This window comes from Neofelis nebulosa, chromosome 12 (assembly GCF_028018385.1).
Source record: "Neofelis nebulosa isolate mNeoNeb1 chromosome 12, mNeoNeb1.pri, whole genome shotgun sequence".
NCBI classification, from domain to species: domain Eukaryota; kingdom Metazoa; phylum Chordata; class Mammalia; order Carnivora; family Felidae; genus Neofelis; species Neofelis nebulosa.
Window position 1 is genome coordinate 1,985,351 of NC_080793.1, and position 14,577 is coordinate 1,999,927.

Here is a 14,577-nt window from a genome sequence, read left to right on the forward strand (position 1 = left end):
GCCCAAGGGTGGGCTCCGTGAGGAGGGTCCAGCTGACTCTCCCCGGGGGGACATCGGAGGCCTGGATCCGAGGCCCGTGACAGGAAGCAGTGGCCTGCATCCGGGGCCAAACCAAAGCTGGGAGAACCCCGTAGGAGCAGGACACAGTGACATTTAGCAGCTGGGGCAGGGGAGGAGGTCCCTCGGTCCATTCTCCGGTCAGGCCCTGCCCCCGGTCGGCCCCGTCCTGCCCCCAGGTCCTGCCCCGCTTCGGCTACTGGGCGGGCTGGGAACCAGGCCCTGCGGTGGCCCCGTTCTCCTGGGGTGTCTTGGAGATGCGGAGGAAGGTGGTCCTCATGGCCTGGTGGCAGCTATCCATAAGCTTGGGGACATCAGCGACGGTGAGGCCACTGGTGGGGACGGCATCCAGCACCTCCACCCTGATCGTTCCTGTTGGGGGGGGGGGGCATCAGTGGCCTGGGGGCCCCCGCCAGCACCTGCTGTCCGGGCGCCCGGGTTGCGGCCTCTCTTGGCTCCCGCGCCGCCCGCGCCCCCTTCCTCCTGCTCCTCGGCCGCCCACTGGCCTTCCCTGGAGCCTCCCAAGGCCCCACCAGGCTGGGTTCTTTCCTGGACACCCTGGTCTCAGATGGTTGGTTTTTAACGGAGAATAAGTGACACAACCAAAGCTCCAAGGTACACGCTCTGCAGGTTCTGACGGCTCTAGGCGCCCCTAACAGCCCCGCCAAGCTGAACACTTCTGCGCCCTCCCGGGCACCCACACCCGCCATCGCGCTCTCATCCCCCGTGATGGTTTAGGTGGTCGGGAGTCTCACATCTGGGGGCGGGACACAGCAAGGCTCCTCCCCCCCCACTGCCCTTCAACCTTTGGCCCCACCCTCCCACCCAGGCACCGGGTGCCCACACTTAGGGTCTGGAAGGAAGGGTAGCGGCCCCGAGTTCCCTGGCTGGTGGGCGCAGGGGTACCTGGGAGGCCGCTGCCCAGCCTGGGCCTGTGTGTGTGAACTCGGGCACCTACCCCACCCTCTGCCAGCCTCCGTGTCCTCATCTGGGAAATGGGCCCACTACTGCCCACCTCAGCTCGTGGCTGGGATTCCAGATTCCCGCCTGCCTTCTCCACTCACCACATGATCACGGAGGGGCAGGGTCTGGCCTAGAGGAGCCTCCCAGAGACGGGAACTATCCCACTGGGGTTCTGGGTGTCCTAGCGGCCGAGGGTGCAATGCCCGAGTGTGGGGACTGGTGGAGGGGGGGGGGGTGCCCACTACCTGAGGTGAAGAACTTCGTCTTGTAGTTGTAGAAAGAGGAGAAGCTGGAGTAAACCACGGGGATGATAGGCACCTGTGGACAGGAAGCCACGGTGCCTGAGGACACACAGGAGCCCACCCCTGCCCACCCGGAGCCCCAAGAATGAGCCACTGGGGAGCCCTGCCTGGCCACCCGCTTGCCTTCAGCCTGAGGAGGTCCTGGGAGTGCCATGGCCGCAGGACAGACGTGCTGACCTGCCTCAGGGCCCTTCTGCATACTGACCCCCCTGGGCCGGGGACACCTTTCGCGCCCTGGGTGGCCCAGAGTTCCGTAAACGCATCCCACATATCTTCACTCAAGCATTCCTTTCCACCAGGAAGCCTCCTGGGCTGGCACACGTCCTTACGATACACATCGGTGCCCCTACGGTGCTGATGGCCCAGGGGAGGGGGGGGCGGGGTTCAGGGTGTCCTGTCCAGTTTAGCAGGAGGTTACTGAGGTCTTTGGGCCCACCCCTCCCCCATCCCGGTGCAGCTCTAACCAGGGGAGAGGACAGGGGAAGATGCCCAACCTCCTGGCTGAGGCCGTCTTCCCCCCAGCTCTGCCACACCTCAGTGTCCCCTCTCTCACCACCCCTCTCTCCCATGCCACCAGCCCAGGGAAGTGACATCGGCCCCAGGCATGTGGCAGGAGTGCCTTCCACCTCCCAGCTGGAGGGGCCGCAGGTCCAGGGCTTGAAAGAGCCTTGCTGAGGCATTGCCGGGCTCCGGGCCCCTGGGCCCCATGCACCCAGCGCATCCGGTGTGTGAGCTGGGAGCCCCTGCGAGCCGTGCTCGGGGCCAGACACCAGGGGGCGCCAGAGGCCACCCGGCACAGGTGGAGATCAGGAGAGCAGACCCCTGCCCGGCCACCTCCCAGACCCCAACTGGGCAGGAGGACAGCCCCTTCCCCTGACCCCAGACGATGACTTTCCCCTACACGAACACCCTTCCCCTGACCCCAGACGATGACTTTCCCCTACACAAACACCCCCCAACAGGGCGTGGGACAGGGCGCCCGTTCCCCACCAGGAGACCCTGCCCCGCCGACGGATGCGCCCCCAGTTCTCCCAGCATCACCCCAAAGCCCCCCTTGGACAAACTGCGCCTTGGGGCAGAGCACAACGGCCCAGCGCAGAGCTCGCAGCTCGCTCTCTCCAGGCCCGCCTCTGGCTCTGCCCAGCCCTGCCCCTCTGGACCCGCTGGTGCCCCCGAAATCCCACTCCAGCCAGCGGTTCTGCAGGACCCAACGAGCACGCGGCCTTCCCGGGCGCTCAGCAAACAGGCCCGCCGCCTCTGCCTTTTACGCCGACCCCGGCCTCCCTGCGGGGGCCCCTCGCCTGGCCAGCTCCAACCCGGGGGTGCTGGAGCTCCAGGCACGGGCGCCCCGGTGACAAGCGTGAGTCCCACTGCCCACTGGACCCGATCAGCCACCAGCCCTAGTGCTCAGAGTGGGTGAAGAGGCCCGAAGAAATGCCCTCCGTCACGGGTCAGGAAGCAGGTGCCGAGGGGCGGTGGCCAGGCAGTCGCCTTCCGCCTGAAGCCGACCGGGACCCGCTTCCCTGCCCCCCTCCCCGGAGAGGGTGCTGCCCTGGCGTACCTGGGCCTGGATCGCCAGGTAGAAGGCACCCTTCTTGAAAGGTAGCAGGTCCCCGTTGTCGTTCCTCGTGCCCTCAGGGTAGACCCACACCTTGAGCTGCAGGGGAGAGAGGGGCAGCTGGAGCGGAACCTCACAGCCCGTCCCCTCCAAAGGAGCCCCGCTCCTCGGCCGAGACCACCGCCGCTAACGCGTAGGCACTGCTCCCGACGGGCCGTTCTGCACGACAACGTGGCAGCCTGTGCGGTGCCGAGCAGGCCCGAGCCCCACGTTCACACTGTCCCTGACCACGCGATTGCCCACGGCGGCCATCACGCCCACACTCACTCTCCCTGACCAGCGCTTGCCCCCCGCGGGCCATCAAGCCCACACTCACTCTGTCCCTCACCACACACTTGTCCCCGGCGGCCACCCCGCCCACACTCACATTCTCCCTGACCATGCGCTCGCCCACGTCGGCCATCACGGTCATGGCGGTCCTGGAGCGCTGCCGGTTGATGAAGAAGACACCCCCGAGGTACATGATCAGGCCCACAGGCCCCGTGAAGAGCAGCTCCCGCTTGGCAATCTGCACGCAGCGCTTGGGTAGGGCCTCCATAAGGCCTGCAGGTGGCCATGGGACACCAGGCAGGTGGAGGCCGTGCTCAGAGCCTGGCAGCCATCTTTCCCAAGGAGGAGAGTGCCAGCCCCGTGCCTTGACCACCAACAGGCCCGGGCCGATCATGCCCTCCCACTAGCCGCCCCTGCCTCCCGCCTGCCAAGGGAGGGAGCGAAGCGGCACTCCCAGCCGTCAGCGCCCCATGCGCAGCGTCAGACACATGCAGCTTTGTGTGGCTGCAGGGAGGCACGGGTCCCGCTGGCCCGGGTCAGCATCCCCTCGCCCGCCGGCTCATCCGGGCCCGGGCTCTACCTCCCTGAAGCATCTCCCCCACAGAGACCAGGGCAGGGTCCCGGGCTGGGCCTGCAGCTGGGAAGGGCCAGCTCTCCCACCAGCCCCTCCGCGGCCCCGCCTTACCCATCATGTCCAGGATGCTCTGGTGGTTAGAAATGATGACGCACGGGTGGTCCACCTCCAGCTTCTGGCGGCCCTTTATGTCAAAGCGAAGGCCGAATAGGTACTTGAAGGTCCGGACAAACCAACTGATGATGCTAGAGAGAGACAGCATCATTGAGCAGGGCCCCGCTGGCAGGGGCCCCGAGATCCCCACGGCAGACGGAGCCCCGGCTTGCCCTCTGTCTGGCAAAGGGGAGGGCGCCCACTTCCACATCTGCTTTCCAGGGACCTGCCCGTGTGACCTCGCCCTCACCCCGACACCCCTGCTTGCTCAGCCAAGTGGGGACTCAGCTGGAAGGAGGCTGGAGGCTGAGAGCCCCCAGGGCCAGCCTGGGTCTGGTTCCTGGCTGTGTCGGCGACTAAAAACCCAACGTGGAGGGGCGCCTGGCTGGCTCAGTCGGCAGAACGTGCCCCTCTTGATCTCAGGGTTGTGGGTTCGAGCCCCACGTTGGGTGTAGAGATTACTTATAAAATTTAAAAAATAATTATAGGGGTGCCTGGGCGGCTCAGTCGGTTAAGCGTCCGACTTCGGCTCAGGTCGTGATCTCGCGGTTCGTGGGTTCGAGCCCCGCGTCGGGCTCTGTGCCAACAGCTCAGAGCCTGGAGGCGGCTTCAGATTCTGTGTCTCCCTCTCTCTGCCCCTTCCCTGCTCACACTCTGTCTCTCTCTCTCTCTCTCTTTCTCTCTCTAAGGTAAATAAACATTAAAAACTTCCCGAGGGCACAGGCGAGAGAGGAAGGGAGCCAGGACGCACACAGGCCTGGGACACCACCCGCCCCCGCCCCCGCGGGTAGCTGCTCTGGAGCATCGGGGACCCTCAGGGGCCGCCTCCAAGCAGCACGTGGCGGGTGTGAGTGGGTATGTCTGTGGGGATGTGTCTGCAGGTGCTGGCGGGCCTTGGAGAACACAGGGAGGCAGAGTGGCCTGGGACGCTTTGCTCGTACCCCGGAAGGGACCCATCAGGGGTCCTGGGGGTGACGGAGCCCAAGGCGTGAGGCTCAGTGTCATGTCAACTCCTTGCAGGGCCCCTGGGTCTTTCCCATCCCCTGCGGGGGTGGGAGGGGGGGCAGGCGACTGAACATGTGCCCCCACGGACCCAAGGGTTCCTGACCCAGAAGTGTCTCCTTCTCCCCGAAGGTTCGGGCGCCCTCCAGCCCCTGAGTTAGCGGAGGCCGTCCATGGTCTTGATGGGAAGGGAGGGATTTCCCGCTTTATACAGAAGGGTGAAGTAACCGCCCAAGGCCCAGGGATGGCTGTCAGGAGAGCAGAGACTCAGCGCTGGACTCAAAGCCAGACTCCGGTTTTTTAAATCGTCGTAAAACACACATGACCTAAAATGTACTGTCTCAACTGCCGTTAAGCACACACAGCCCAGCGGCATCGTGCACATTCACATCCCAGAACAACCTCACCCTCCAGACCCAACTCTGTCCCACTGAACACGGACCCGACCCTCCCCCCGCTCCCTCCCACTCCCTGTGTCTGTGGGTCCGACTCCTCCGGGGCCCCCTGTGAGCTGAGGCTTCAGGGCTGGCCGTGCGTCTGCAAGCTGTGTCTCACCCAGCTGCCCCGTGTTGCAGAGGGGGACACTGAGCCCCAGGGAGGCGCAGCAGCTAACGTGGGGCTGCTGGGCGGGGTGATTAGGCCACCTCCCTCCCCGGACCTGCCAGCCTCGGCCAGCTCAGGCCACGCCTGCCCGTACATCCCTTCCCGCTCCGGGGCTGCGCTAGCCAGCTGCTGGCCTTCCACGGGCCCCAGTTTCTTAGCTGCAAAGACCACTTCTCGGTCACTGTGAGGACCGAGGGGACAAGGAGGGGTCACGAGCAGGTGCTTCGCAAAGAGGAACGATGGAAATGGCCAGTAAACAGGCAAAAGCCTCCGTTTCACCAGCGGTCAGAGCGAAGCACATGGGAACCAGAACCCTGGCTGCATCTAGAGGGGAATCGGCATCAGCCCTCGGGCGGCCGGCACAGCCAGGCCTGGAGGGCAGGTCGGCATTGCCCGGCAATGGGAAATTGCCACCAGGAAGTCGGGTGACTCTCCCGGGATCGGATCCTGAGGCCGGCCCTGCGCCCCTCCAGGGTGGTCCGAATCAGAAAACGGCAGCCGTCCAGGTGTCCCCCGCCCCAGGGAGAGGTGGATTCGCGGGGCGCTAGGCAGGGCGGCCAGGGAGACCCCCACTCACTCGGGGCGCCTCCCGCCGCCGCACAGGGTCTCGGGCCACACCTGCAAGTGCACGGCGTTCTCTCTGGTGGAGCCACCCGCCCGCTTCTCTCTCCCTTTGTATCTCTCTGTCTCCCTCTCTTTAAAAATAGAGGCAGGGGCGCCTGGGTGGCGCAGTCGGTTAAGCGTCCGACTTCAGCCAGGTCACGATCTCGCGGTCCGTGAGTTCGAGCCCCGCGTCAGGCTCTGGGCTGATGGCTCGGAGCCTGGAGCCTGTTTCCGACTCTGTGTCTCCCTCTCTCTCTGCCCCTCCCCCGTTCATGCTCTGTCTCTCTCTGTCCCAAAAATAAATAAAAAACGTTGAAAAAAAAAAAATAGAGGTAAAATACACGTGACATAAAACTCATCACCTTAGTCGTTCTTAAACGTCCAGCTCGGTAGCAATGACACACCCCCACTGAGATGTGGCCGTCCCCGGCGTCTGCCTGTCTCCAGGACTTCTCTCCCTTTTCTGCCAGGATTTCTTTTTGTATCTACTGGAAGGCATTGGCTGCGGACTGGTTTTTCCAGAACTGCAGGGAATATCGTGTGCGGACCTCAGGCAGCGTGCTGGGCGCACACACACACACACACACACACACGCACCACGACACTCGGCAGCTGCCGTGACCCGGGCAGGCTGCCAAAGCAAGGTGCACGCTGGGATTGGAGGAGGCACCGGTGCGTCCCCGGGGACACAGCATAGTCTCTGGAGGCAGCACGCCCCCACCTCTCCCTCTCCTGATGTCACGTCACGTCGCGTTCCAAGGTTTTCCGTAAAAGCGGTGAGCGAGGTGAACGGTTTAAGAGTTTCTCAACGTGAAGGAAGCAAAGCGAGGACGCTTCCGGGTGCCCCCCGCGCACCTCCAGGGACAGAAAGCGGGGCTCCCCCCACCCCCGGAGAGCAGTGGCAGGTGGGCACGCCCCTCCCCCACGCCTTGCACGTGCCAAGCACTGTGCCGAGGGCCTGATGGGAACCCTCACGTTCGGCTCAGACAGTAGCCCCGCGAGGTGGGCACGCCCGGGACGTCCACCCCACGGAGGAGGGAGTCCAGGCTCAGCAGTGAAGCCGCCTGCCCAAGGTCACAGCGCAGGGACGCCAGGTGGGCCGGGACCCACTCTTAACCCGGTTTTCGGAAAACAAGCAGAAGACGCCAGGCAAAGGGCAAGCGGGAGGCGGGGGTGAAGACTCGGGATTGCAAGACCGAATTCCAGAAGCTGCTGTGAGGCCTCCCTCCCCTCCCTGAGGCTCTGTAGACACCACCCAGGCAGAAGTGACGCTGTCCCCACTCGGCCAGCCCAAAGCAGCCGCCATTGTCCTGAGCCCAGCCCCACTGGGCCCTTCCGGCAGCCAGCCGCAGAGCGTAGGGGGGCCGCCCTCTTGGGAGCCAGGTGTCCCCGGTGCTGGCCCCGGGGACTCGGCCGCACAGCTCTGGGGGCTGTTCTCCATCCCTAGCCCCCAACTCCGTGACCCCACCTCCCCAGGTGGAGCCCAGGTGGCCTGGTAGGTGCCCGCTGCCAGGTGGGTGACAGGTGCCATCTTTCCACCTCATGGCGCGTGGCCCCCGGGAGCAGGATGGTTCATCGGGCAGATAGATGGGCTGTCCTGGCCCTTCCTGGATCTTTCTCAGGAGCCCTCTACCCAACCCAGAACCACCTAACCTCTGAGCACTAGGACGCCACAGATCCGTCCAGTGCCCCAGGGGAGCCCAGGCTCCTCAGACCTTCTGCACTTAGCCTGAGGACACGTGGGGCCTTCGCAAGCTCTAGGTGAGGCAGATCCGGATCCTGGCTCCCTTCTCTGGCCATGACTTTGGGCGATGCACCTGACCTCACTAAGCATTCACGTCTGCCTGTGAAAGGGGAAGGGTGTGGACCTTGAGCCCAGGAGGCTGCGACCCTGGGAGCAACTGAAAAGTGAAATGTGGTGTCGCAAGCAGGTAAGAATCCAAAGGGGATGAGAGTGACAGCCTCCCCCTGCCCCCCGCCCCCACCCAGCCAGCCAGCACTGTGCTCCAGCAGCTGGAAGGAAGTTCAAGGCCGGCCCCAGGCTGCCTGCTGACCTTTGCCCCCAGCCCCAGACTTGGGGGCGGGAGGTGCACCAGCCCGCAGCCTAACCCTCTGGGTTTGCACCCGTCGGCCCCCCCCCACCGCCGCCACCCCGAGAGCGAGGTCTCCGAGGGTTCATCTGGGGGACAGCCCTGCCAGGAAGGCAGCATGGAGCCATCGATCTGCTCAGGGGACAGGAGGCTCCAGAGAGGCCACCTGGCAGGGCAGTAATGTTTTCCACGTGTGCGACGTGTCAGAGCACAAGGAGGGGACAGGGGCCGGGTGGGGTGGGGTTTCCAGCCTGTGCAGCAGGACGCCCAGAGGTGTTAGGAGGGGCTGTGTGGGAATGGGGTGCACACCAGGGGGCTGGAAGGAGGGGGGGCCGGCAAGCTCTTAGTCCCCAGGCAGGGTCTCCAGGGCTCCGAGCAGCACATCCAGGGAAGGACACTGCCCCTGGCCGTCCTACCCCAAGAAAAACAAAGGCAGACCTTCCCGCAACACCAGGACCCCTGGCCAGCGCCCACGTGCCACATGACTTCCCGACTGCACCGTGCCCCCCTCCGTGCCCCCCCGCAGGACCACCGAGTGGCTGGCTAAGAGGCTGGGCTGTTCTGGGTTCAAACCCTGACCGGCATCGATAAGCCCCCGGTCTCCGGCCGAAACAACGCATCGGCTGCACAAACCATGCCTCGCTGCCCCCACCCCCCACCTCCTCGAAGCTAAGAGCTACGCCACCTGGATCCTGACAGTTCGGATGGACGCAGAAGCACGCGGGCCAAGCCCCAGCGGCCCTGCCACAGCAGCGGCATCCCGGACCCCGAGAACGGCGGAGCCACGGGCCGGAGGGGCCGGAAGCTTTCCGTGGACCTGGGCGGCCCGGCTCTGGTCTCCCTCGATGCACAAAAGAGTAAAGCCTCTTGGTTAAGCGGCTCTTACCAGGATCTCCTGACCCTGCGGCGGAACCTACTTCTCACACAGGCGGCACAGAAAAGCTTTATTTTTCTCTCTGTCAAATGGGTATATTAAGGGCCTCTCCTCCCAGGATGGGGAAGACGACCTAATAACTCCACCCACCCCAGCCAACAGGGCACAATCGGCCTGGGAGGAGTTCTTAGTCTCAGCCCCCAGCCGGGCCGGGGTCTCCTCAGCTCTTCTGTTCCCATCACTGTTCCCCGCACCCTGTGAACTTGAGTCCAACAGGCAAAGGTTCCCTGGGGACCTCCTTGGCAGAGCAGGGCTGCCCCCCCCGTCCCCCCCAGGGCTCCAGCGCCCAGAGCCTGGCATCCAGCCCCGCAGAGCTGGGTGGGCACGGAGGGAAAAGACAAAACACGCTCTTGGGAGTCATTCCCAGCGGGTCGGCACCCCAGTTCCGCCATGTCTAACTCCGGGACCCTGGGCGGCCACCTCCCCCGCCCCCCCGCACTGTGCAGGCCTTATATCTGCGGGTGTCGGTCACACCCCGGACTCCTCAGCAGTCAAGTGAGGCACAGGATAACGCCCGTCCCCACAGTGGAGGTACAGCAGCCCACAGGAGACGGGAGTAGAGGCTGTGGCCTCAGGCAAGGTGGCCTCTTCCAGAAGTCAGGGCGGGGCTGGAGAGCAGAGCAGCCAGGCACCCAGGGTGCTCAGGGCTCCAGGACAAGCTGGTGAGTGAAGACGAGGCATGTCCCAGCCCCATGGGGGCCTGTGGTGAGGGGGCAGGGAGCCTGTGTGCTCCGTCCCTCTGGCACCCCCGCTCCATCCTCCCGGGTCCCGTCCTGGGGCAACCCCCCCCACCCCGCCCCTTCGGGGAACTCCTCCTCACAGCATGCCCCACCAGTGCCCCCACTATTGCCAGGGGCTCACATCCCTGTGACCCACCCCTGTGGGACCTGACGATCCAGAGGAAGGAGGCTGTGGTCTCTCCCTGGGAGAACACAGCACCTGCCGTTACCTGGCAGTATCCTGGGGTGCCCCCCCCCACGCAGAGCCTGGATCCGGGGCTGCCCTAGGGAGGGGAGGGCAGCAGGAAGCCCCCCCCCACCATCAGAGCCTCTACAGTCCTGAGGAGGACACCGAGTGGGCCAGAATCTCAGGCCACTGGGACTAAGGAGAGCAGACCCAAGCCGGGGGGGTGGGGCCAAGGGCAGGCCCAGTCCTAGTGTGACCAGCCTGCCAGGTCCAGTCACCAAGTCAGAAAGGAGACTGGTGGCTTCTGATGTGACCCCTGGGAGGCAGCTTTGAAGTCTGAGTCAGTCCTTTTAAAAGACAAGAAAGCTGCTTCTAAAGAGGCCACCTGATGACACAAGGTGGGGGGAGGGGAGGGCCACCTCCCTGCCTCCTGTCGCTTCTGAAAACCTGCTCTGGGCCCAGCTCTCCCGCCTGCCCCCCCCCCCCTTGCCCCGGGACAGCTCGGCCCGGGGCTCCCCCCGCCTCAGAACCAGAGGTGCCATCCCCTGGCCCGGCTCTTGCCAGGCAGCACCACCTCCAAGAAGGCCCCCGGCCTGTGGGTCCCTGAACCCACACCTCTCCTCCTGCGCCCAGTGGAGGCCCCTGCAAGGGGCCGGGCCGTCACAGGCATTTGCAGCCTCAGGCACCCCTGCCCTGGAGTGGTGGGGGCCCAGCTTTGGGGACCCACCCCCAAAGGAGGCCCTGCCCTTCCCTCCCCACGAGGGAAGACGGCCCGGAAGGGCCACCCCCGGGCTGTCCCTGGGGTCTGCACTCCCGTGGACGCCTGTCTGGGCTCTGGTGGTGGTGGGCGGGGGACCAGAGACCCACTGAGCGCCCTCCAGTCCCAGTCCTCGCCTACTCCGGGTACCACGGGAAGCCACCACCCCCGAAAGACAGGGCCTGAGGACCCACAAAGTGTGGGCCGGCCCCGGCAGCCTGGATGGACAAGGACAGAGGTGGGAGCAAGCCAGCAACCCTCACCAACTGCCCTGTAACCACACAGGGGGCAGGGACCTCAGAGACCAAATATCCTCACGGCAGGTCACAGCCAAGAGGCTGTTGCAAAAGCCACGGACAGAAATGGTAGCGAAAGCCACGCCTGGGATCCCACAGGGCAGGAGGACGCCCCTGCTCAGGCAGCCTTGCCCCCCCTTAGCCTCTGGCCCGGAGAGGCCCCACCTGACCTCTCCTCCCCACCCCACGCCCGCCAGCCCGCAGCACCGCACCGCCCGGCTCCCAGAGTTGTCCAGAGAAAAGTTCCAGGCGCCGCTCCCTTCCTTCCCCAGGCTTGAGGCTGGACCCCGGGGCCCAAGCTACCCTTCCTTCCCACCAGGGAGCCTCGTACCTTAGAAGAAGGGAACGGAGGGGAGGTGTCGGAGCACAGGTGCGTTCAGGGGGCGGAGGCAGGAGGAGGTGCGGAGGGGACAGGGGCGCCGCAGACTCCACGGCGCTCCGGCGAAGCCCACCCCGGGGCCGGCCCCGCAGCCCGCGGGTGAAGCAGGAGCGCGCCGCTCCCAGCGGGCCCGGCGTCCTTCCGCGCCCGGAGCCGCTCGGCCCCCCGCCGCCCCCCGCCGCCCCCCGGCGTCCCCCGGCGCGTCCCGCGCGTCCCGCGGGCCCTTGGCGGGGCGGAAGGACGCGGCGGCGCGGGAGACCCAGACCTCCGAGGCGGCCGTCCCCGGGCGCGGGGGGGGGGGGGGGGGCGGGGGAGGGCTCCCGGGCGCGGCGACGTTGTGACGCGGGGCCCCCCGCGCCCCCGCGCGCCCGCCGGGGAGCCCCGAGAGGCGCGGGCGGGGCAGGAAGGAGGGACAGGCGAGAAGAAAGTTAGGGAAGCGGAAGCGGGCGGCGGCCGGCGCTCCGCCCCACCCGGGGCTGTCCCCGAGCCCCCCCTCCCCGGCCCCCGAGCCCCCGGCCCCCTTGCCTCAAGTTCTCCACCGTCCGGCCGCCGTGCCGCAGCAGGCAGATGACCGCGGCCAGGGTGGACCCCGACACGCAGAGCGCGCAGTACAGGGAGACCTTGGCGTAGAACCGGGCCGAGCGGCTCAGCTGCACCAGGAGCAGCAGCAGCAGCAGAGCCCCCGTCAGCCACGGCCAGAGCCCCATGGCCCCGCCGCGCCCCGACGGCGCCCGCCTCGGCCCCCCTGCGCGAAGGCGACCTGCGGGCTGGCGGCGGCTGGCGGGCTCCCGCCGCGCCCGCGCCTCTTATTGCGAGGGCGCAGGGGCGGGGCGGAGAGGGCAGCGAGCGCGCCCAGGAAGCGGCTAGGTGAGGCGCGCCCGCCCCGCCCCGCCCCGCCCCGGCCCGCCCCCGCCCGCCCCGCCCCGTCCCGTCACACTCCCCCGGGTCGCGCGGCTCCGGGCGGCGCGGCCCCCGTCCCAGCCCCGCAGCCGCGCAGCCCGGTGGCCTGGACCCCGACACCGCCGCCCGGCCCCCACCCCCACCCCGGCCGCCCCGCCCCTCCTCGTGTCCCCCCACGTCCCCGCTGCCCCTTAGCCCGGAACCGGAGCTCCAAAGGCGACCCAAGGACGCCACGGCCCAGGCGCCCCAGTGACTAACGGCCGCCTGGGCCATCTGCGCCTTCGGGTCCCCTCTGGCAGTTGCAGGGTGACCCGGCTGGCCGGCCGTCGGGCGTTCTCTTTCTACGGGCCTGGTGGGCGCACCGCGGAGGCCGTAGGGATGGGGCGGGTTTCTGGGCGGGGCTGGGGGGGGGTGGTCTGCTTTGCGTGCCAGGAACAGTGTGTCACCGCTCACCCACTGTTGGTGCGCCGCCAGGAGCAGATATCAGGCGACTGCGTTCACATCAGCTCAGCGGATCAGCCAGCCTGGCGGCATCGGTGCCCTTAGCGTTGGCTCGGGGTAGAGGGAGGGGCCCCGCCTGGGCGCCCAGATGGTCCCACAGAGCAGGCTGAGGTCGTAAGGCCACGTCTCCTTCCCGTGCTTCTGTCCTGGATGGCCAGGGTGCTTGCTGTGTCTCCTGCAATTTCCGGAACGCACTCGTATGCCTGGCAAGGGCACGGAGAACAATCTTAGAGGTCCCTTGGGTGTTTCAGATGCTGAGGCAACCTGCCACCGACACAGTCTCCTGGCACCCACCCCCCAAACTGGCCTGCTTTCGCTCAAAATACGAAAGCTTCGCTCTTAGGATGAATGGGGAGCTCTGGCTCCAAGGGAGGTGGGGTTCCCTGTGTGGGTGCGGTGGCCCATTCCCAGGTGGCCCTAGCATTTCAGCCGCCTTACGCCTGTCAGTGCCTGGGAGAGAATCCTGGTTCCGTCTCGTTCCCAGTCTGAGGGGCCACCACCTCGTGTCGGTGTCCACCATCTTACAGGTGGACAACAGCCTCCCAGAGGTAGGGGTCGCCCAGCCAGGAAGTGACAGGGAGGGAGACTGGTCCCGGCCGCTGTGTCCCACACCTGCTGCCCGGAGGCTGCCACGTGCTGGGGGGGGAGGGGAGGGTGCGGGGGGGGGGGGCTGCCCCGTCGTCTTCTTCCAGCTCCCAGGGGTGGTGGTTCCAGACCCGGTGCCAGGTCCTCATCGAGACACAGAGGCTGGGACCCACTTTCACCTCCTTCCCAGTCTCATCCTGGGGAAGCATCGCAAGAAAAGAAAAGGCTCTTCCTCGGATAGGAAAGGGGAAGCGGGGCGGGGGCTGGCGAGAGGTCTGCTGGGGGGGGGGGGGGCTGAAAGACATACTCAGTCCTGTAACGTCCTATTTGGAAAGCTAACAAAACCTTTTTGTTTCCAGAAAGTGAAACCCCAGAGAATCTTCTGGGTTGGTGGAGATGCTGAGAAAAGAGATGTTCTCTAAAATCGGTGATTCCCACGTAGGTGGGGACCGGCAGGACTCCCCTCAGGTTCCTCCCCAGAGCATGGCCAGAGCAGGGACACTCTGGTCTGACTTGCCAAGTGCCCCGAGTTCCCGCGGTGGCCCAGGTGACCCGGCCATGAGTCCCGCCCTGGTCCCTGCGGGGTAACAGCTGGGAGCCCTCCAGGGCATTTGCTGGGACTAAGCCAGACAGCACATGACACCAGGTGACATAATCAAGGCTGGGTTGGCACCCCCTCCCGAGGCCCGAGTGAGCCCGCAGCCAAGGGGAGGGGACGTCACTGGGCGCCAGGTGCTGGTGCAGGGGGAGAGGGAGCGGGCGGCCCCGGGGACCTGCGGGGTCCCACAGGCAGAGCCACAGAGGCCAGGCCGCCCACAGCCTCCTTCCTCCGGGGCAGGGTGGGGCCCTGTGGTCTGCGTGTCTCTCTTGGGTTGGGTGGCATGACTGGAGGGAAGGGCCAAGGCTCTCCGCTTCTGGAAGCCAAGATAAAGTGAGCACTGTGTGACCCCTCCTCACCACTTGGCAGCTGGAACAGGGGTGGGGCGCCTAACCGTCGAAGTCCCAAGATTTGGCTTCACACCCAAGTTACCCAGTGCGCCAGAACCTCAATTTCCTAGTCTGTAAAATGGGGACACTAACCCCA

General features: G+C 66.2%; 1 protein-coding gene across 1 annotated transcript; it reads right to left on the minus strand.

The window, feature by feature from the left end:
- Window positions 1-82: 82 nt before the first annotated feature.
- On the minus strand, window positions 83-12,325 carry AGPAT2 (1-acylglycerol-3-phosphate O-acyltransferase 2). The gene is made up of 6 exons (XM_058693572.1): window positions 12,033-12,325; window positions 3,896-4,029; window positions 3,308-3,483; window positions 2,884-2,979; window positions 1,266-1,338; window positions 83-429 (listed from the first exon to the last, which is right to left on the minus strand). The coding sequence occupies exons 1-6, from the start codon at window positions 12,212-12,214 to the stop codon at window positions 254-256; spliced, it is 837 nt and encodes a 278-aa protein (XP_058549555.1). The 5' UTR covers window positions 12,215-12,325; the 3' UTR covers window positions 83-253.
- Window positions 12,326-14,577: the final 2,252 nt, after the last annotated feature.

Excerpts from the sequence above, each read along its gene's own strand:
- AGPAT2 (XM_058693572.1), bottom strand. The coding sequence starts at position 12,214 with ATGGGGCTCTGGCCGTGGCTGACGGGGGCTCTGCTGCTGCTGCTGCTC. Across the intron at positions 3,484-3,895 it reads GAGCATCCTGGACATGATGG|GCCTTATGGAGGCCCTACCC; the intron begins GTAAGGCGGGGC and ends GGCCACCTGCAG. Across the intron at positions 2,980-3,307 it reads AGCGCATGGTCAGGGAGAAT|CTCAAGGTGTGGGTCTACCC; the intron begins GTGAGTGTGGGC and ends TCTCCCCTGCAG.